Here is a 24066-nt window from a genome sequence, read left to right as displayed (position 1 = left end):
GATAACCTTGACTGTTAGAGAAAGCAATCGTGTACAGGTTAAGTACATACGGTACGGAAATTGTATAGAGCTAGTGGGCATGCTTTATTGGAGATTTGGGAGATGTAACATTCTTTTGCTGAAAATCCCTCCCTGTAAAGAGCTGCGGGGGCCACCATTATCGTAGCACCAACAGGCAAATAGCGGCGGTTGTTGTGTATGAATCTTTACAACTTTAGGGAAGGGCGCTTTCAGCTGGAATGTTACTCCGTTGAGGAAATTTCCAATAGGTGATCTTTCGAAAACCAACGACGTTTTTTAAGCCTGGCTTTCCCTAGAGAGGATTGTGAATTAAAGATATGTAACGTTGTATATTCTGCCAGTCATATATGAAAAACAGAGTCGTATGATATCCAGATATCCACTAAGACTTCAAAATTGCCTCATTTTCAAGACAAGTCCTTGGCGGGAAACACGAATGCCTGATATTTAGACGCAAACCTATTCTTTACTGCATAAATTAGCATAGTTGTGTGGGCAATTACGGCGTGTGTGTGATCTACTGTGATGGGTAAGGCACCTGGGGAGATGCCGTGGGGAACATTGGACGTCTACAGAAGCGGCAATTTGCCTACAGACCAGCTTTCTACAAGCCCATAGGTACTTCTGCATGACGCGGTGATCCATTATCTTTACCAGCACTTTTCAAACGCCAGCTTATTTTTTTTATTAGCCTCGGCACCGAAGCTGGTACACCCATCGCATTAGTGCAAAAGGCTGACAACATTCAAGAGTCTTTTCGGCACCAGTGACATGCATTTGATGATTTCACAGGCTGGCGAAGACCAGCAATTTTAGGAGGTTTAAAATCTTATGAAGAGAAGTAATCACGCATGCTACCGCATTTCATATTAAAAGTACCGCTAAAATCAGACAGAAGTGTTCGTCAGGTTGAAGCTATGGTTAATTGTCTTTCCAAAACGATTGGAGTAGTAAAAGTAATTAGGTTGAATAAGTTCCTTAATCACCGCTAAACCCAGGCATGGTATAGAAAAGGAAAGAGATGGCATGACATCTGTCATGTAAGGGTGCATCATCCTGTCTTGGTATGAAAAGCCCAACGGGCACGTCTTCCCACCAGTGGTTCAGAATATGCCCATCGAAAATGGAGTAAGAGTCCATTTCCACAAATCACCTCCAATTTTGAATGGGGCGGTACGATCGCCAGTCTTATTTTCAAAATCATTAGGTCCAGGGTTAATGTCATCAGCCCCTGGGGCAAATTTCGTAGATCTCAACAAATCAGGATTCGGTTCTTTAACTTTATTCTCAAAACGTCCATTCCAACAAATCACCTACCATTTGTGATGGGGCAGCAAAATTGCTTATTTCATTCCCAAAGTCATCAGGTCTGAGGTCAGGTCCTCAACAACGTCTATTTCAAAATTTTCTGATACCCCGATAGATTAGGATATGGCCCCTCAACTTGCAAAATGTCCAATTCAACAAATCAACGACCCTTCGAAATGAGGCAGCAAAATTGCTTATGTCAGTCCTAAAGTTATGAGGTCCAAGGTCAATATCCTTATCCTCCAGTTGGAGTTTTTGGAATTCCTAGCGGATTTGGAACGGCTCGTCAAGTCTGAAAATGTTCGCACGCATCATAACCTAGCTACCGCTGGTCAGACCAGGCTTACCGATCCTATTCAGAGAGAACGTGGGGACAATGGCTAGAATATCGACGTGGATAAGATGTGCGCGTTCCACACGCGGAATAAATGTGAACTCAATAGCATACATGACGTCAAGTCAGATAAAGGACATCAGGCTATAATCGCATTAACGTTAAGTGCCACACATGTCTATACAGGTCACTGAACACGATGTATATGCTGAAGAATTCCTGTCCTGAAATGTATTCGTCAAAGATATGGAGATGCTGTGACATGCCTGCAACTACATGACCGTTGCTGCATTATATTTCATACGACACCCAAGGCGTCATTATACATTGCTGGCGTCTTGACAGAACAAATTCTCCTAGCGCGTACGCCAGTGAACGTACAAACATATTCTAGAACCACGTTTCTTAGTGATTTCTATCCGGTTATCGCTAACTTATTATCGCTAACTAGCAGCCTATCGGGCGGTACAGCTGATAAGCAGCACAACTGGGTGTAATGGGCATGTCTATGTGGTCCTTTATCTATTCATAGGCGTCCTCCCATCTTGATAAGACGATGGGTGACTTTACTTTCCTTCCTGGCAAACCATAACGTTATATGATTGGATCGAAACCAAGAGTTCCCATCACAACCCAAAGAGTCGCATCGCTGCTTTTGTCGAAGTTCTTGGCACAAGACATCGTATTCCCTCAACTTTCTTGTACTCGTACCAAAACAATTTCCTCATGCGAATCTCATTTAGATCGAATACATCGTGGTGTACACCGTATCGCCTGACGGCCGGTGGGGCTGGTTCTCGGACGATATGGAACACAGAGTGATGTATTTATTCCCCTTGAGTACAGATGGGCATTTGGACGAATGGTGAGAAAGCCATGGCTTATTGGATAAACGCCGTTGGCTACTCGATAATCACGTCTGGGATGGTGCATGGGATGTAAATATGTATGTACAGTTTTCACCGCAATCAGAGCTGGGTTATGAGAAGGTTCTACCGGACGAAAGCCCTTCCACAAGGACATGTTACGACCGGTGTGCGAAAACGCATGGCGAACTTTCCAGCCACTTAAAGGATTTAGGCCCACACATTCCTAAACCCTGCCTGCAATATTGAAGCTACGTTTCTGATTATGGAAGATTTCACAGACGTCTGACTTGAATGAAATATAAATAATAAGGAAATATATTGGGGAACATGCATACCATTAACTGCATCCGAGTCATGATGGAATACAATATTATACGACGACATCGAATGATGAAATAGGAAGTACCACAAGCATTTAAACTATATATTCGCTACATACAATGGCTGATAAATCATAGTTCAGTGTTTGTATAGCGGAGGTGGCTGTTTACTACTGGCAGCTAATGGTGCATCCTCAAAATACGCGATGAGGAAACAGCAGAAATCTTAACCTTGTAAAGCATTCTCCCTCCCTCCTTCCCCCTCCTCTTACTTACACAAAGATATAAATTAGTTACATCTTAGGTAATTTGCATTTATCTGCCATATTGTCCAATTAACTCATATACATTTACAAGAGGCATTTTGTAATTAGGATGGTTATTAGATTCTTGCTCGTGTCACATGAGTCTTTTTGTCAGGGACTTACCCCCTGTCACTCCCAGATCAGGACGATATTGTTAATATTCAGCCTTATCATAAACCATATCCGGACCAATGACCAGGTCACGTACATGTGCATTCGTCATGTTGTAACTTCTTTACATTGTTTCGACGAGAGATTTTTTTTTCAATTTGAGACGACCCCGAATCTTCATGGCTATGCTTTCCATCAATCATGTGGTTCTCCATAAGGAGGGCTTGTGTTGGTTTTGCGGCTCAGTGCACGACGTGATTAATTTTGCCCGTTTTTGTGTGGGGGGAGGACGGAGTGGATGCCGTCGTCATCCACCCTGATGTAAAACCCATTCCAGAAATGTATATCAGAACAGATACCGCTCCGGACGACAGTGCCAAGTGTTGAATGACGATGGAGACAGTAATCGGCGTTTCGTTCCGGTATTCCGCCTCCTCGGCCTGCGGTTCGATCTGCCGATGGAACACACTTCGTGAATATTTGATAGATTAATCAGGACGGACAATCTGTGTCCGAGTTTTACCTGATCTGTCAGGCGGTCCCTTTGCTCCCGGCCATGTATTATACAGCGCCTTCGATGAAATCATATGAACTGCTATAATTGTGCCACAACCTCGCGTCTTAATGTTTCATCGGCCAATTTGGCGTTGGTCGATATCCCAAACGAAATCTCCTAATACCACTCTCGGTAGGGAAATAGAAGAACCCTGTACCCCTGCATGTATTTTTAGATACCATCGCTTAAAACCCCCCACAACGCCACAGGTATCTACCCGAAACAACAACTGCAGGGTAGACAGAACCCTGAACCATTTATCCACTACAGCACCTTCAACACCCCCCACAACCCTGCAGGCATCTTCCCGGTACTGTATATATGTATAGCAATCCTCCTCATGGCCTCTCGCCAGTTACGGTCACTACATGCCAATACGCTCCCTCCCCCTCCCCATCCAATCCATTATTATACATGACAGAGTCCTGAATGCCGCTGGAGCTGCTGTAATAGTATTTTTTATTTTTGTGATCTTTGGCCTGGTTCCTTTCATAAACTGGATATACTGCTAGCCAGCATTGATTGATTACGACAGCATGTCTTAATTATGGCAGCTGCCCCAGCCTGATGACGTGATGTATTACGACAGCGCAGATATAATTGTGGTAGCGCCCTTACAAAATGGAAGACGTTCATTTGGTCCACACATGTCGACGGTGATAAATCTTTAGAAACCGCTACACAGCAAAGTGACAGCAAAGCTTGTCCCACTTTCTCCAAACTACTATTCTCCCACAAATCCTATCCTGAAGTTGTTGAGTTGTTAGAAATCCCTGAACACGGAAGTATTTCATGGAATTATGTAATATATAATTAAATATAAAAAAATTACATTTCATTAAGCTATGAATCGGCTTAGTAGTCCAAGAAAAAATTAAAACAGGTTATTCTACGTCTAAAGTTTTGAAATACATTGCGCGGATATTTTCACCTGTGATATAGTGCAACCCAATAATTTACGAGCAATTTTGGCCAAATGTAGGACACCTTACCCTCCACTATAGAGGCCCCAGGTTTAAGGAGTTTGAGTCTAGTCACTGCGGCATCACCAATTTTCATGTCTGTTAGTTCATTTGTTTGTTGAATTTCATTCCCCAAATTTTCACACGTCAAAATTGATTTTGATCATTACAAAAAAATCCATATTGGCATGCTCAGCTCAGGCCCATTTATTGCCACAAAAAGCGACAAGCCACACTGACCAAGAAACATGTCAATCCACTTTCAATACAGTCTCATACCAATTGGGTCAAAAGTTAATGAGAGGTTAACACATTTATGCTTTGGTTTGATTACTCTGCTAAAATTAATAACTTCTTTCCTCTGCTATCCTTTGCTAATATCGATGGGTTTTCTTCTCTGTTGATATTAATGGTTTCTTTTCAATATTTGGAAAGACGACACCACAGAGCGGCAGAGGTAAAATCCAGTAGAGCTCCTGGTGGAATTCGTATTATGCATGAGAATAAAACCATTTCGTAGCGCAAACAGCCATGTAATGATGGATAACGGTTTTAAGTTATCAACCTAATTCCAGAAACATGTGCCATTTAATGAGGAGAGACAATTTCATTTCTTAATGTGGATAATGAGTCTGCATCAAGAGCTGCCCGGCGTAGACTGAGTCAGGTCAGAGAAGTCGTTCCTGAATTACTTCACCAAAGCCAGATTGGGCAGGCTAGATACGTCACACTGATGTAGCCGTCTATCCTCTTCTGGCTGCCGTGTAAATTATCTTTTACCTTCGCCAAGGAGGAATATCGTCAACACGATAACTTAAGATGGATTGTCTTGATGAGACCTACAAATGATTAGATTTTGAGCCCCTTAGCAGCTTGTTACGGTGCTGCACCCTCGGTTCTCGTGATCTGGACATGCTAGGATCGCGAAGTTTAGATGGTAGATAGTTCACTTCTTCCCAGCTCAAGAGCTAAGTTTCAAACTTCGGACATCACATATGTTGAATTGAGAACGAGAGGAACATCGACAAATTTCAATTCTCCTAGAGTCCTAGGAACAAACATTTACGTCGTATGCTCTTGACGTAGATTCAGAGAAAAACAGTTATCAAGGCATGAAAAGCCTACGCAGGTCGCTAGTAGTATAAAGACAGGAACAGGTAGTTGTTGCAAGTCAATTGCTACTTGTGAGCAACGTTACGTCCTTCTTAAAGACTTCCTCAAGCTTTAAACTTTGCCTATTGGCCAGTACAATGATGTGCTCAGTAAAGAGACCGGTGCTTCCCTTACATTCCACGTAGTTATTTATCAAAGCTAAATAAGTATCATCAGGCTGGACCTTGCACCTAGGGCTGATTACGAGTCCAGCTGCCTTCCCAATCCTTTGGTATGGAAAGGCGCAAGCGGATCGGAGCACGGGCTTTACCAGGCGGCCTGCAACATTCATCTTCCTTGACCTTGCTGACATCGGGCTTTTTCTCGTGTTTATGTATTCACCCACTTAAGGCTTACCAGTTAAGCCCTTACGCCGCACGGGAAACTGGTGGCAGATGTTACCCTGACAGATGAGCTGGTAATGCAATTCCCCATTCTTAAGGACATCTTTGATTATATATTTAAGATAATCACCAGGACGGCAACAGCAAGATAAACACAGCACCTTACTATGCTTGTAACGATAATTCTGAACTAAGTTGTAGCACAATTCAATACTTATGTACTTGTATATCTAGATGATGACAGATCTACACAGATGCTATGCCTGGTAATTGTTCGGGGGATCCGTCATGGTACGTGGCTATATCTGCCCAATTTGACCGTTCAGCCGGTAGAGGGCCTTCACAGTCCTGGCAGTGCTCGGTCTGCCCCAAAAGTGACTCTGGCGTGCAGCAGGAAGCTGCCCCCCTCCATGGCTCCTTACTGCAGCAGAGAGGGTGTGCACTGGGACGGAAACATGCTGCAAAAATTGCATCCTCGCCGCTGAAGTGTGCGTATATCGAGCGTACCGTGTCAGCTTTGAAGGCAAGGAAATTAGAGAATTAGAGATAACTACATGGAGAGAGATAAGAGCTTAGGAAACGGCTGAGTAAGAGCGCCTAATCGTTCACTCAGAAGGAATGACCAGGTAAATTAAAATACGCTATCTCGAGAACACTCTGTTGCACCTGCCTCTGGGTGCTTAAGATACTAGTATTCCCTGCCGGCTCTGAATAAAGGTTTGGTGTTTGCTAAGATAAATACGCCGTTTTCACGGAAATTAGAATGACTAAGCCTACATCTTGGTACGATGCGTCAAAGGACTTGAACAAACATCTTTCGTCTTATCTGGTTTGCCCTGTAATAGCTTTCACCAGCAAGCCAAATACCGACATGATTGCAGAGTACCGTAATGTAGCGAAGGGTGCTGCGTAATGCATTCCTCCCCTCCAGATTTGCAGGCACAGTCGATGTTTTACGGCCCCACTAAATTTTCCGCACGAACGTAAAACGAGTCCGCTGCTGCTCCACTATCATCTTACACTAATGAAAGCCAAGACGGCTCTCTGGGGGAAGCTCGCTAACTTGTTAATTCCGATGGGGTACGACAATTAAACCCAGGTGCCATTTGTTGCTGCCCCTCTGATGGCTATTATTCAATCTTTAACATTTCTAGGAAAGCCCCCACAGTCCGGGAATTAGTGTACAAATACACACCTGCAGGTCCCTGTGAAATAATGATCTCACCACGTATCATTACTGCTGAGCATTCATTATACTAAGGGTAAAATATGGGCAAAGGAAGTGTGTAGTACCTACGATAGACACCAAAGCACCGGGTGCACGTGACGATAAAATGTAGCGCACTACGGCACTCTTGGGGACACATGGCTTGCACAATGGGACATGTAGTCGAACGTAGACACACGCGGGGGCGCACTGGGATACAATTTAACGTAAGGAAACATGAAGACTCACGGCAAGATACCTGGAGAGATGGGAAGACGATACAGAACGTTCTGTACTTACGCGGCCTCGCCATGGCGACCGCCTGAAGGCACACAGTAGAAAAGAGAATGTACAGAAGCTGGCCCATGGTTGTTCTCTGCTGGCGGTTTCCACCACGGTGCCCCCGGGCTCTGCAGGCCTGTACTGTTCCGCGCGCTCTGTCGGCTAAAGCGTCTGTCTTCTCTTACAGGTGCCGTAGAACGGGAACGAGCTGCCGCGGCAGCGCTGCTGAGCTTCGTTCCCCATCACGCCTACCCCACATCGGGAGCCGGTAGTATCTACTAAAGTATAGGGTGGCCCCGCGTGGAGGTCCCACAGAGTCTGGCACGTTTTCGGTGGCGGGACAGGTTGGCCTCCCTCACCGAACCGCCAGTCCCACCTTCCCGGCTCACCCCGATCAGAGACACAGTCCCCCGTAAACGTGATCTGGAATTTACAGCATGCGATGTTAAGTACACCTAATACTTCTCCAAACGTAAGAGCAAATGAAACGCGGGTGCAGCTCTATGCCATATCCAGGTGATTGTTCAGGCGAGTCACGAAGCTTTCCCCCTTCCCGCACGCTGTCTGCACGTCCGACTGGGAACATCACCGCTTGCATATGGTATAACTGGCAGCATCGAGCAGTCTACCACAAGACAGATACCAAGTTGCCGCATGGCCTGCTTATTGGACATCGCGTCAGCGTCATTACCATACCAACAGACGCCAGGTCTGAACTGCAGCACAAACCCACGGTAGAAATCGGAGCGATGTGCAGCCGAATTATTCATCAGTTCCAGAGAATTGCCCTCCGCGGATAACTGAGCCGAGCATCAGTACATAAGCCCAATTTTAATATTGCCAATATAATTGTAAATGAACCTCACCCCTATACTTATTATTAAATAGCGGGAGAGCTGTCCTATCCCATTGCTGTGCCTGAGTGGAATAAATCCCGCATCTGTACGTAACCGCCCCGGAGGCGACGTACGTCCCGATTCACGACTGTCCTTGGTTAAGCAACGTGTCTATCACCTTGGCAAACTAACGTGCTCATCACAGAAGACGGTGTTCTCTTTCATGGCACATTGTACACAGATGACCGGATGAGCGGCTTTACGACAGGAGAAGTATTGCTTACTGGGTTTCCGCCAGATGCACAGAGCTTTCGCTATTTCCTGGAGCCACTGACTGAGCAATGATCAAGTGGTGTCTATTTTCTCAGATGAGCTGAAAAGGAACAATTTATGAGGTCAATGCAGCTTTGGCTGAATGTGTGAATGAAGGGTCGACAGCATTACAATAGTCCTATCCACGACTGACAAATCTTATCTTCTCTAAAAGAGTCAAAGGCGTGCGGGCGAAAAGTAAGAGGGGGTGAATTTTAATAAAGCATTGAGCGCTTACACTGCATGAATAATTATACATATATCTAGATTTAACTCGGCTCAGAAACTAAACCAAGGAATTTTAGAGTCGACTGTAAAGATGATCTAAAAAAAGAGGATTGCAAGCAAAAAATACTATCCACAGCTTATATCGACGATTGGTAAATTCTTCAATGTCATCAAAGAAGCATACCTGTAGACTACCTAAAACAGCATTCACTGCCGTCGCCTATCTAGTTCCTAAAGGAGGATTCATCGGTCTTCCAATTAGTGCACACCGTCCAGAAGATAAATGGGGCCCTGGCTGCTGGCAAAGCGTCTAGTTTTTCTTACATTTCTCGAGTGACTTTGACAAGGTCAGTGGCAGGGGCCTCATCCTCAAATTGCGGTAGGTTGAAGTAAAGTTCCCAATGTTCAATTGGTTCAACCGCTATCGAGAAGCTGATAACGGGAAACTTCTGACGTACCACAGGGATGTATTTCTGGGCCACTTTTGTTTTGGATCAATATATTTGTCTGATCTTATACTTGAGGCTGGCATATTTCTTAACGGGGACAACGGAGGTGATTTCACACACCTACCGCCTTCCTTAAATTTCTACACGTCTCAAAAGTTCCTATAATGGGCTTGACTGCACAGAGACGGCAGTATTTTCTAACCAAGAGGCAGTAGTTACGAATATTTTATAATGCTTGGCAATCTCATATAGCTCTTGGGTTGCACTTAACTCACGCTTTTTCAAACTCAAAGCCTGCGTGGTTTGACGTTCATATTACTGGCATATCCAGACAGGCTTTACATCATTTAATGAATATCTTTTGATGTTTTTTAGAACGAACAGGGCATTTTGCCGACGCTGCACAACGTTAACGATGCCAGGCTTGCTCTTCCGTACTTAGTACAAGGTCTCTCTAGCTTTGACACGCGCCGTACGTGATGGGGTTGTCAGATTCCTGCCGGACGGAAGCTTCCTTATTACCTCATACTGTTCTACATGTCCATCAAACGTAAAACTAATTAAAGTGTCAGAATGACTTGCGTTCGTACCCACTTCCCGGCATTAATCAGAACTAGCGAAAACGTCCAAAGTACAATGTATGAGACATTCTGCCCACATGCTCAGAAATTCCACTCTTCCTCCATTTATTAGAGAATGAAATCCTCTGCCAATCACTATTGCCAAATTTGGTTCTGTTTGGACGCTGTTCCAGGAAAAGATAGTGTCTCAGATTCGATGACCGTGCTTCAACACGTCATAGCTCCGGGACGTCTTTAACTTCAGCAGTCCCCGCGCATCTTTGTGCCACGCATAGGACCTGCAAACATTTGTCACCGCGGCTGTCTTTGTCTCCCAGTCATACTCTTCCATTAGGCAGTGTTTGCTGCCAGCATATCTCCCTGCCTACAGCAAATACAATGCGCTTTATGTATAGCTATTCCTCGGAAATTCACCATCCACTCACATAAAGCAAATAGACCTGATTTTTCAAGCACTCAGCACAATGCCGCCGTGTTGTCTAGTATTAGCATGTTACAGTTACTTGTGTTCTTAGGGTATTTATGCAACATTTTATGCGTCTTTGCTTGAAATTATTTCTCAGACCCAGAGATATTGCTTTACATATTGATGTGTGTAACCTTTATCATTTGGCTTTGCTACAATTGTGTGCATAATATACCACATTGTTTACTCTATATCACTGATAATAATATCCACATTGAGCAGAAAACAGTCGGATTGGCAGACAACAAATGATTGAAATTAACATTTGGAATCAAAGTGATGACTGAAGACACGCATTTCGTCGCTAGAGACTAGGGTCACTCCAAACAAAAATGAATTTATTGTGTCCTGTAGTTTCCTGCCATGCTGTCAAATCTAGCTATGACAAACAACCAGGTAAACCAATCTGTCATAAAATACATCGGCGTTCCATGTCCAGATGGGAATCACTACGAGAGAGTGAGGTCTGTGACCTTCCAGAAAACGGCATGATTAAGTGTTCTGCCCAAACTTCATCACAGTGATGAGAGGAGCGTGTAGAGGTATTACTGATATGCGCGCTGTGATGTTTTTTTTCCTTTTCATGTTAGGTGGAGACATTAAACTGTTGATTACCAGATTTTACATTGCAAGATGCTGTGTCAGATCTGGATTGCACCTGGTAGCAATCAACAAGCAAGAATGCTAGAAAGATAACCATGTGCTGTTGTGGTGTTTCATTACAAATGGTGAACACCAACTTAATTCCAAATGGACTTCCTATGAATATACAGTGGTTCACTTATTGTCGTCTGTGGTCTAAGACTCCTATATACTTACTTCCATATCATTATTAAAATATATATTTCTTAGACTTGCGTCGCCCAACAGTCTTCATAACTGTGGTGGCAAATGACATCCCATTGCTGCATTTCCCGGGTGTGCGTGCTGATGATGTGTTTTATGAGGATGCACACCGTAGTTTGAGATATTAGCTGACATCATTGCTTCCATCATTATAAGCCGATAACACCTCGACAACTACTCAGGATAAAGTAATGATTCGTACATAATCCGGCTATCATTTCTCTACGTAATCAGAGCTAGAGGACTTATTGGCTCTGTAAAAACATCGAGAAGGTTTGGTGATCAACCACGGCCATGGCGGAGGAGGTAGATAGAAAGATCCCCCGCTGGGATGCCCGACCCTACCGCCTTGACGCGGTGCGAGGGCCTTAATGTAAGAAGTTTCTAGTCCCGAGATAGTTGCAACACTCCAGCTCTGTAACCTCGAAGGGTCCCTGTCGGGTAAATGGAGCTCGATAGCCACCGATGTGGCCAATCCATCCAGGACAAGGAACGTCTGACATAAAACCTACTACCCGAGGACCTTAGCCATGACAGATGAACCCCGGATGTTGAGGGTGGGAATAGTACTGCGCACACCGTCTCTCACTTTAAAAAGGAAGATACATTAAGAGTCACAAAAGGGGATCATTGCTAGGGGTTTTTGTTAGAAAGCCACGCGCCCAAAAGTTTTCAGAAACAGAACGTCTTAACGAGAAATCCCGCTGCGCAGATGGATAGTGTATATGAATTATTTGCCGTGGTAATGGACAATGAAATGGTACGTATTATCGCAGTTTCTACCGTTCTCAAGCCTATAAATGAAGTGAAGCCAGACAAATTACACGGGAGACGGGAAGCCAACAGCTCTCTAGAGAGTTATGCTGTACTCAGTTCTTCGTTCTGCATGAATTTTGTTCAGATTTCATGTTAGACTTGCGGCTCCCGCAGGAAGTTTTATGCTTAACTTCTTCCCAAGGCTTCCATCTTACTGAAACATCACAAGTTACTGATACCCTGCATCCTATTTGATGCCATAAAACTAGGGGGAACTGAGGATACCAGGTACATTTGCTCCGATAAAATCTCTATTTTACGACTTCAATGTTTGCCTTACATCCATCCTTCCCCGTCTTTAAGTTATTCAAAGGCCATTTATGTTTGCCAACTTCAAGTACCCAAGGGTCTCTTTGAAGACTATTGCAAAAGCGATGGCCTGCTATGTAGAATAATCACCGTTGCCAACAGAGAATATCATACATCACGCGAAACGGTCAGATGCAGACCGTGGTCAACACTCATAGTCTGATGTTGGGTGAAGATAATGAGGTGCGTACTGTGGGTCAGAGCCCATGTCACAATAGACAGGATCTACTCATCGGTTGACCTGGCGAAAGATCTGTAGTTCAACCCGTAACCTCAGTGGGAGGACGGAATGCCAACAGGCGCCAAAACCTCACGAAGTTGAAGCACAGCGCAGACAATGTTGGCGTCGTCGTGTCCGAATAAATACATCAGTAGCGCACCAGTAGAGACGATGACATATCTTGAAATCCCTCATGTTTACATCAAGATCAAAAGAGCACATTTGGAAAGATAGATCATGTTTTTACACGCATCTACAAGTACTTGTACAATCGCCATTTACCTATACCTATGTTTGAATGGGTTTATCTTCTGGTCGGAAACATGCATAAGAGGCTTGTTTTCAAAAAGACGTTGTCTCATTGCTCTCATTTCCCTACCAAATCATAGGACGATAACATTTTGTTCTAGGCAACCCGAATCTGTGGCACTAGCAGCTACAGGACACTGGGCTACATTGTACAGGTTTGATGTGTTGCTGCATGCCTCTTTGGGAATGGAAAAGAAACCTAGGAACAATGATGGAAATGAGATGAAGCTACCATAGTGCCAGGTTGGGGATAAGCAGAGGCATGTTTCATGTTGTAACATCAACAGCAAGTGGGCGTAGATCTGGAGGTACATCAGGTACTTCAGTGGTTAAGTATCAATAGTAGTGTGTTTAATGTAGTTTAAAAAAAACTATAGTACTGGCAGTATCACCATGTTCTGCAGTCTGGTCCGTCCACCGGACAAGGTAATCAAGAAGATTATCGGACCGTGGAGGGACTCAGACCTTGGGGCTGGGGGGACCTGGATCACCACACATTCTCGAGAAGAGGTCTTCAAAGTCATCACCCAAGGCGATATATTCGCAGCCTTCGACTCGACTTTGCGTCTGGTGCTATCGATCAACTCCTCCCCCAAAAGCAATTCACCGCAGTGTGTGGGGCACTAGTCTCCAAGAAAGATCCAGGGGTTATGAGAGTGCCGATCAAAACACGTACACATAAAATATACTAGGATTAACAAAAGAGAAGACATTGGCAATTTAATGCAGAAAAGCTCCACAGCATGTTCATTTCTTTCAAGCTTCGTAATATATATGTATGTGCCGAACTGATAACATGATCCCCAACAAGTCTAGGTTGTACGTAACCGTACGGTAAGGTTTTAAATTCCAAGTTTTACTTTATTTTCCTATCACACCACGGGACTCCAAAAAACGCTTAGTCCGTTAGTATAATTCTTTCCAGGAAAAAGATAATTGAATTTGAAGGGCTCTTTTTAGCATCCGTTATCTTTCCAACGGAGGCCAAAAATTTACAACACGTGATACCAAAGATTTCCCCCAAGAAAAGTTTTTTTTAAGTTTTTGAAGAAATGAAAGCGGAAGCATTAAAAATACTAAAACAGTGTGTCCTTCACCCCAAGTGAGGAGACCAAATGGCATGTTCATATCAGACATCTCCGACCTGGCGAAGCGGAGAGACAATGCTCAGATAAAACAGAACGCCGACATCAGCAGAATCGCCGCCCCGGGCGAGGATCTCTCATCTTCAAAAGAGGTCGCAAATATGATACATACACGCCGAGCTAAACCCTCGCAGGAACTTCATCTCTTGCCAGGAAGAGACCTACCGTCTGATCTCCCTGAATCTGGATCAATTCCTAGCGTATGCTTGAGACGTGTGGCATAGTCAGTGAATGTAAAAAAAACAACTGGGGAACATGCCAGTGCAGGTGATTACTTGCAGATCCAAGTGGAAAACTGAAGGGTAGTTGGGAGTATTATTGTTCATACAGATGCAAGTGGAAAACTGAAGGGTAGTTGGGAGTATTATTGTTCATACCAACGGTGCCAATTTATGTTAAGATTTCTTGTTAACAGAATAATATAATTGAGACGTAAATGCTAATATCACGTCCAGTATCCTAGCGATAACTTTGGAAATATTTAAATATTCCCGTAGCTAAGAATAACCTGTGTCATATACAATATGTTTGCATCAACTTTGGTGAAAAAATAATCCTGCAACGTGTCGTCTTCATCTAAAAGTGATTGGTCAGATGCTGATGTTGGATAAAGAATCGCAGCAATTACACTGTTGGGTAGTCTCCTGGTCGACTCTAAATCTGTGTAAAAGGGATCCATACGTTAGCAGTGACAGCAGAACTTTCCAGACCTTATTTCTCTATAGCTAAGTGAATCAGTATCGAATTCTTAAGTTGCGTAATTGCACCATTAACTATCTGCTTTGCTTCAGGAACTACAGAGTAACATATAAAACCGTTATCCTCAGGCCTAATAACTAGACGTTGGGCGACTAATGGAGGTCTGCAACCCACTAGTGTAACGCATTTTACTGCTACACCCGGGGACTAAACACGCGACGGTGAAGTACCCATTCTTTATGTAACCTCCGACCCAGACATAAAAATAACAGGCCGTAATGACAAATCTTAAGCCCACTTCTGTATTCTCGGTGTTAGAAATAGGCCTCGGATAATGTTACCTTTCCCAGGTGAACGTCATTTACAGCGGTGTATATCAGAGCCCACGCGCGGGTGTCATACACGGGATTTTAGATCTGTTGCTTTAAGTGTTACGTTAATCTACATCAATCACTTTGGGGAGCATCTGTCACAACCCGATATTCAATTGAGGAACATTTTGCCTTACAAAACAGTGTCTGAAATTGTATTTCAGATGTCTCCATTAGATATTCCTCTCGTCTCAAGCCACTGGTGGGCGGATATTTCACCACAGATCTCTTTGTCAAAATGGACTAAATGGACTAAATGTATCATAGTACGTCACAATAACATCACAGGCCCATTAGATGCATACTTTCCATCTTCACGACCAAACAACTACATTAAAACTTTGCAGTTTTAAAGTTCCCCAGCGGTGTTTTAAAGTTTATCCTGGCTGTAAGGAGATACATATCGATGTCTCTTGGCATGAGACACAGTTTAGAGCGCGGATTCCAAATGATACATAATGGCTTCCATGCCGTAGGACATCGATATTTTGCAGGCTTGCTCCTGACGAATGGAATTATAGGACTATACAGTAGGGTCGTATACTGTTGTGAAACCACAAGGAAGAGAAAATAATTGTCTGATACAACGATAAGAGGAACATTTTGGGGCCCATTACAACAGAAATAACCAGCTAAGTTCTGATCTGTATCTGCGGGCCACTGATCTCACCGGTATGTTCCAATTCTGTGAAGAGAGACTATCTGATAAGTACGGGCAGTTATCTAGCTTGCTTCCCATGGCAGACAGGTCCATGACCGGATTGCGCTGTAAGATGTGCTGACGTTGCGTAACCACAAAGGTTACTGACATAAAACCTTCAAGTTGATTCAATGTTGCAAGTTAACTTTCTATGTCCCAGTGCTATTACTCGATTACTCATAAAAGAACAAGCGACAGTCCCTGCTATCTATGGGGTAATGAAAACAGCGGCCTTTGCCCTTCACATGATAGTGTGGTGAGTGTAAGCAGCAGCTTGTTTTCTGCCGTACTGCACGCAGTGACTTGTACTACACCGCCGATGTAAAGTCCGTGTAATAATTCTGTCCGTAAACGAGTTTACAGTGGACGATACTATCTGACAAATCGTTCTTTTATGTAGAGACAGAGACTCTGTCACCAGCTTATCTGATCTTATTCATTTACATGGTCCTCAGCATCAGTGTGAGTGGAGTGCTAGAAATGGAGCAGCTTGACAATATTTTGTTCGCGCAATCCTGATAAAATGTTACAAACCTGTTGAAGAACAACCTCTGCACAGTGGGGAAATGTTAAATTTGTACCGCCATGCATCACGATGCATAGGTCCTCGCACAAAGCTGTGAATTAATCTTCCAGACCCTAAGGTTGGCACAGAAAGCTCATCGCTACAGACGAAACTGAGGCGATAAGGATTTTCTTATTTCAGATAAGACTAGCATTGATGTAGAGCGACATCCTGAGGCAACTGGGTCGGCTGTCCAGTCATTGATCATTGGAATTATAAAAAGTTTGCGGCCTGAAGGGACAATTTAATCTGTACATCTGCAGCATACTGTAGTGCTTGCAGAGTTGTATATCAGCATACAACCGAGAATGTAGATATAAGCTGGACAATAAATTTCATGTTCAACGCAGTTACCCGGTATCTAAATCCGCTTGAGCCGTCATAAAGATGCATGGTGATATCCCTGAATTAACAACCATTCAAGAAGTTTTATGCCAGCCGTCCCAACTGCCGAAAGACCTGTATGTCAATGCAAACAAGAAAAACGTACGTACCTAATGTTCCGTTGACTCTATTACAGTCTTTATCAGGTTAAATGGTTTGTGTCCTAAGTGATTGGTCATTCAAACCTGAAGAATGTAGCCAACAAATCTGTGTCCCTTTCTGTTTCGTGGTGAAATACAGTTCTCCTGACAATAATGTTAACCAACAACACCTGTAAAGTTTTTGCTGAAAATATTAAAATGGGGACTCAAAATGAAAGTGAATACTGGGGAAAATATCTGTCGTATATCCATCGATGCAGTTGACACAATACAAAAGAAGTTCCCAATCGTTTGTTATAAGCGTCGTCTGTTTCTGCAAGACCTAATATGACAAAGCTTTACTTTCAACTCTGGCTATTCATCAGGGAAACGAAACAAAGCGGCAAAAGTACAGTGGGCGGACAACATCAAGAAATGGACCGAAAGGACTTCGGAGAGACCCAGGCAATCTCACATAAGCCGCGGGAGTGGAGCCAGCTGGGGCGGCGCTCATCCATGCCGCACCCTCACGACCCCGGAAAATAGGGTTCCAACACCGAGGAATGAGGTAACGACTAATCTAATCAGCAACCAAGAACCACTAGCACACACACACACACACACACACGCACGCACGCACGCACGCACGCATGCACGCACGCACGCACACACACACACACACACACACACACACACACACACACACACACACACACAAACACACACAAACACACACACACACACAAACACACACAAACACACACTTATTGAAAGTATTTCCTGTCGTCACCTTAACGGAATCTGATATGACTTCACCTCCCAACCTTCCGTATTTCCTGGGGGAGGGAAGGCGGTGGAGTGAGTTCCAATTTTTATCTGGGAATCGGAGGCCGTAAGGCTTCTTGTAGTCCGTGCACACCTGAGGGAAAGTACAACCGTGTAGTATAGATTTAACTTCCCCTTGATGAATGCTATAAAACTCCTCGTGACTGACAGTGAGTAGCGATAAGCAGGGGTATTCGTTATTGCTGAGTAAATCAGATAAGGTTGAGACGCCATTGAACATAGACTGTAATACATAAATGTCCAGTGTGCTTTCTAGTGATTTCATTATTTCTGTGTCAACGTATCGATCCAAATGGCAATTATTAGTATTTCCTTCTGCATATGCACACACACACACACACACACACACACACACACACACACACACACACACTACACACACACACACACACACACACACACACACACACACACACTGAACAGGTGTCCGTCAATTTTCTATGATTGCGACAGACAGGAGAATGGACAGGTTGCAAAGTTACAATAATGATGGCAAGTTCGTATTGCCATAAACTTAGCTTCAAGAGCATTTTAAAAATATATATTCTGTCCTTTTTACGAAGCCAATAGCGGAAGGACTTCGGAAAGACATATACGGGTACATACAAGTAGAGACGTACATTTATCTTGAGATCCCCTATATTCTCCAGGGTCCTTTTACTTCTTCTATCTCCCTTACCATGGAGAGCCCGGTGCCCGGTGCTTGCAAGGAGACTTGCAAGGTTGGGGACGTACCGGGAGACCAAATTGTTTTCAGTACATCAAACGGCAGAGAGTAAGTCATTATCACATTCTTCAACTATGCTTTTCGCAGTCTATCAACAATCTGCGTGGAGGTAACAACAGACAACATGCAGCATCCTCGTATCTGGATAATATATTTTATGATAAGTATGTAGGGATAGTAGTTTTGGATGTACGGGTACGAGTATCATCCAAATATGGCCATTACTGTGAAGAACCTAGCTTTATTGTCAGGCGCTCATCATAGTTCTAAGCAGTCAGGAAGTAGCTATACAAACTGCACATACCCATATTGATATGTGTGTATGTGGTGTGATAAAATATGTTGTATACGCTCGAGTGTAACGTCACATTGTCATTGTCTTATTCTAATCTTGATAAAACAGAATAGTTCTTTCTACCAGTTCTACCAGTTGACCAAGTCAAAGAACTCACTGGTGAACTCACTGTCACAATATCGATGAGCTGAAGGCTACCCACTAAAGCCAAAAAAATCACCGAATAGTGATGTAGATCATAAATATCGGCGTGCTGAATGCTACCAACAAAAGCCAAAGAATTCAGTGTATATTGTGCTTGGGGATCACAATATCGGTGTGCTGAATTCTGCAGTGGTTAAGAGAACTCGACATGTCTTCCAGGATACAAATATGCTCTTAACACATGTGTGTCATAGTTACTAAACTTACTGAGCTTCTGGGGACATTCCTTACCATTATCCGCCAATCAGACGTATACCACCGGCCGCTTTTACATCTACAAGACGAACGAATGTGTTCGTTACAACAAGGTTGTCGTTCTGTTAAACGTCATTGTTTATCGGCTTAATCAGCTTTAACTGTCTACTTGCAAGGGCGGATAATTAAGATCAATCGCGCAGCGTCTTCCAACAAGATTAGGGACGAACAAGTTGAAGGACGGAAAACAGCCTGCAGTATCCAAACATAAACTTGAGAATACTTTTCACTTGATGCACCGCTCCAAGGTAGGACATAACGGTATTTGGATTCACTACAAACTATGGGTCGCCATTACGAGCAAAGACAGGAAACATTCTTCAGACCATGGGTGACACCAAAATATCTGCATGGTCCATTTCCTGCTTACAGCACGACCGCAGGAGGTTTTAATATACTCTGTGTTTATGTGATTTCGTGGTGTTCAACATTGATCCATTTCGGGTCTAACGGCTTATCTCCCAATTGGTAAGCACGAGGAAACAGAGTAACTAACATTCCGCCCGCAAGGACAATAAATCATTTCACACCTAATTTCTGATGTGGTGTGTCTGAACTTCCCCCTGGGAAATCAGGGGAAACCATCCCGCTCAAGTCCATTACCCGCCGGTGATGGCGGGGCGACACATGTTTGTCGCCAACCACAACATGCTCACTGATTCATCAAGTCACTTCATGTAACCACGCTGCAAATTACGTAGAAACGTCGCAGCTATGAGATTGGTATTGCAAGTTTCTCCCAATGATGAAGTAAGAGAGGTTACTTCCGAACAGACGTTCTCATTTGTAACAATATCATTCTGTTTTTTTGAGCGTCAAATTTTAGCTCAATCAGACCTGATGCAAGCGAACTTTTGTTCCCAGAAGCACTGACGTCATGGGTTAAAAGGTCCTCTTGTCAGGATGAAGTAAAGTACTGATATAAAATAAGGTTCTTCAAAACTGCTGGGGGTCAGGGATGATACAGTAGACTGACATTAAGTTTACAATCCCTCCGTGACATAAGCTGGAATTCCGTGTGCACTTTTGATTCATTGTGCCTCTCGCCTCCATCTTGACATTTCGGCGTTCTTGGGCCAAGAGCTAAACAGACTATAAACCGGGATGTGTTTATGGAGGACCCTGTACCCTTTGGTTTTAAGGCATCTTCAATCAAACCTAAGTACCAGGGAAGAGACTGGTGCTCCTCCATTGCAATTCTTTTGGGCGAGTCGTATAAAGGTGACCAGCTTACGTTTATTGCATTGAAAAGTTTTCGTGTTTCAGTACAAATCTACTTCATTGTACTAAAAGATTATCATAATTTTGTGAATGCACACTAAAGGGGATTAGAATGGTCATTAGGATGCAACTGTTGCGTAAATACCGTCTAAAATCAAATCAGAATTGTCCCAAGAGTTTCATTATACTAAGTGATTTGAAGTGTTTCTGGTTAATGGAAGGCCCACTGGAGACCTGGCCTGGGAGAAGGCGGTTAGGACCTAAACTAACGACTTGAAGGAGTACCAACATCCATCACCATATGTCTTCATTAGCTACCTTACACGCATCCAACAACTAGCACGATTCATTTTTCAAGCACTTAGCCAGGTTGTTACCCTCCATGAAAATGGGGGTACTGTTTTTACTCCGTTTCATGTTTGGTCTGATATCTGAAGATCGGTGAGAAGGAACTGTACGATATTTGGCAGATTGATGGATGGGGCCTTGGAGATTGTGTAGGTTGACTTTGAGCCCCTGGTGATTGACCTTGGTACTGCAGTTTAATTTTTTTATTCTGTTGTTTGCGCGTTATGGACTGTTTGTGCGATATTAAGGTAGCATGTAGTTGTTATTACCATGGTTTAGTGGTTTAAATTTGGGCTTCCTAGCTGTTTGCGTTTGATATTTACAATATATTTAAAGTTGGTCTTTTTGTGTTGAATGTTTGGAAAATCTGGTGGGTCGTTTGGTATAATATTTGGTATGTGGGTAGTTGTTGAGTCTCTTTGCGTTTTAGAGTGCATTAGCAGGTTGTCGTATATTTGTATTGCTTAATTTAAAAGGATTTCTACATTATCACCCCTATTTTATAGTAGTGTGGTCTTTGTTGACCCCAATTGGCACACAATGTATCTTTTTTATCTCCTGTTTGACAGGCTATATATTTCTTTGGTCTGGTTATTTTTGGGTTACTGACCTGCCGGCCTTGCTAATGGGGCGGTTTGTTTGTGTTGTGATTGAGAGGTCAATGACCTCACCTCTGCAGGATTGATATCTGTGCCTCTGTACCCCCCCCCCCAACCTCTGTTACCAATTAGTGATGTAAATCGTCGGGGCCAGTCCTGAGTTGTATATCTGGGAGTGAAGTCGTCCCTCTCTCTCGTGACCACGTAACATCAATTTGCTCAGTTAACAAAAAGATCAGAGTAGGATTCTTGCATTACTAATAGCTATGAAATGATATATATGGAATAAAGTATACCAAACACCTTGCAGGCTGCTCCATCAATTCTTTACTTCTTTCTTTCAATTCAGAACATACAAGTCTCTAAGTACTAAAACTCGCTTGAAAGTTTATCTGGGTTGGTACTTACATGATAAAAATTAAAATTGTACCAACACAAAGCAACTCCCTCATTATTCATGGCCATATAACGTCCAATTAAATTTAAACCCAGCTGTCATGTTTTAACAATGAACACATGTGATAACATAAAAAAGAACCCTAACAACACCAACCTCGTTCATGGAGGGAAGATGTCTATTGCTTGTTGTATCTGTGCCCACTCCCATTCTCATGTCTGGAGGTCGCAGAGGGTGGCTGCCACTAAGTTGTAGTCTGCTATATATTTGGTGCTCTATTTACTGACTGTGATCTGTTAGTTGTTACATTCAACCGTCCACAAGAAATTTTCATCCGAATGGTTGCACTTTTATCTTTCTGTAACATGTTTCATTGACATGACATTGCTCCGATACAGGTGAGCAGGAAAATTTGTATTCGTTATTTATTTCAGCAACGCTCCAGACTATTTCACTGTTCGAGAGGTCAAATTTATGAAAAGAATGTTATGAATAAACGTATTACTTGTAACCTTAATCAGTGACCTTCAAATTCCATGTGAAGCTGAACTGTCAAAGTAATGTTAACCTTCGCTGTTCTGATTTCTTAAGTAGCCGGGAACCTTTAAGGCCGGTGTTCCGGGGTGGGTGATCCTGCTTGATGTTGCGCATAATTACACCACCTTAACAATGGCCACGGAAGGGGTTAAGGGACCCTTTCAGCGAGCTACATCAGCATACGCCGGGCAAATTGGATTGAGTGGCCCCGGGATGACCTCGATCCTGTAACGAAACAGGATACACAAAGCCGTGCTTAGTAAACCATGTAATCATCCGGAATTCAAACTCAGCAGCAAATACAAGGGGGGAATTGTCTCTCCAGTATTCAATACTGAAGTGGTATGATAATGTTTATGGTATCAATTCCATCTCATATTTTCCAATCCATTGATTTAAAATGGTTCACTTAAAACTGAGTTTTCCACACAAGGATGTCCTAAGATGACATAGTGAGAACAAACCAAAGACTAATTTCTAAATAACCCTTTGTAACGCGATGAAAAAACAACACTGTGATCACAATTTAACAACCTGTCTTGCGCTACTGATACCACGGAATAATCACATCTGGCGATTCTATCTATCTCCGAACAGTATCTCATCAGCTTGAGAAGTGATCGCACGAGAGGACCTTGTTTGAAACTTTGTCTTGATGGCCCTCAAACAGGTGAATAGGCTTTGTTAGATCTTTAGTTAGCTTTGTTAGATCTTTAGTTAAGACCATACAAAAGTCTCTGTACTTTTTTGTTGTGTCAATAAAGAATCTTATTATGGCTGGCTTCCTCCGACGCGGGGAGATCTGCACGGTCGGCAGCTGAGGAACTCGCTCCAGTACTCCCAGGCCAGAGGGACCAAAAGATACACCACGAGTGCGAAGCCAATGTTGGCTAAACTCCTCAATGGACTGTAAAATTGAACTGTCATGATCTTTTCAAGAGCAGCCTTTCCTGTAAGAACTCTAATAACGCTGTTTTTTTGTAATTGTACTGATCTCCAACCACATATATATTGTTAATGACATTGATAATATTTGAACTTTGTATATAGATGTATAATAATATACTTTTTTAATTGATTTTACTGTACTTGATGGTTGTTAACTTCGGTGCAATTCAGCTATTGCTGCAAGGCCGATTTGTTATCTGTTTATCAATAAACCATTTACTACTACATCTTTATCATTGAAGACTTGGAGGGAATTATTTATTCAGAACACTCCGGCAGGAGCTAGTATTTGCAGTAGTTGATACACATGGCACAGTATCGGGCAGTAGCAAGGGCCGGTATTGTCTGGATACCACTGAGATAGGATATTTGCGTAGTGACTGACCTTGACAAGCCTATATGGACTAATTTGCCCGGGAAGTTAAGGTACAGGACCAGGACGTACAGAACATCACGGAAAAAAGAAACACTTTCAGTGCAAAGTTTTTACGACAGACAATACATGTGTTAGACAAACTCTTCTTCTGATTAAGACGTGATTGCAAAGTAAAACTATTCATCACGAACGACGTTGCTTCAATTTTCTCCCAGTTACTTAATTC

The 24066-nt window shown here is 43.1% G+C and overlaps 1 protein-coding gene and 1 pseudogene across 3 annotated transcripts in view; one reads left to right on the top strand and one right to left on the bottom strand.

Moving 5' to 3' along the window:
* Positions 1 to 8413, bottom strand: part of LOC109469685 (glutamate receptor ionotropic, delta-1-like) — a 63523-nt gene extending 55110 nt beyond the window's left edge. Inside the window, exon 1 of one of the 3 annotated variants that reach the window (XM_019768242.1) lies at positions 7790 to 8413. In XM_019768242.1, coding sequence (XP_019623801.1) covers positions 7790 to 7856 — 67 coding nt within the window. In that variant the 5' untranslated portion in view covers positions 7857 to 8413. The remainder of the gene's footprint in view (positions 1 to 7789) is intronic. The other 2 variants (XM_019768243.1, XM_019768244.1) reach the window with 2 other exon arrangements.
* Positions 7855 to 8571, top strand: LOC109469626 (annotated as a pseudogene).
* Positions 8572 to 24066: the final 15495 nt, after the last annotated feature.

Source organism: Branchiostoma belcheri, unplaced genomic scaffold (assembly GCF_001625305.1).
Source record: "Branchiostoma belcheri isolate BF01 breed outbred unplaced genomic scaffold, Haploidv18h27 scaffold21, whole genome shotgun sequence".
Lineage (NCBI taxonomy): Eukaryota > Metazoa > Chordata > Leptocardii > Amphioxiformes > Branchiostomatidae > Branchiostoma > Branchiostoma belcheri.
The sequence above is the reverse complement of the archived record's forward strand: the minus strand, read 5'-3'. Positions and strand labels throughout refer to the sequence as shown.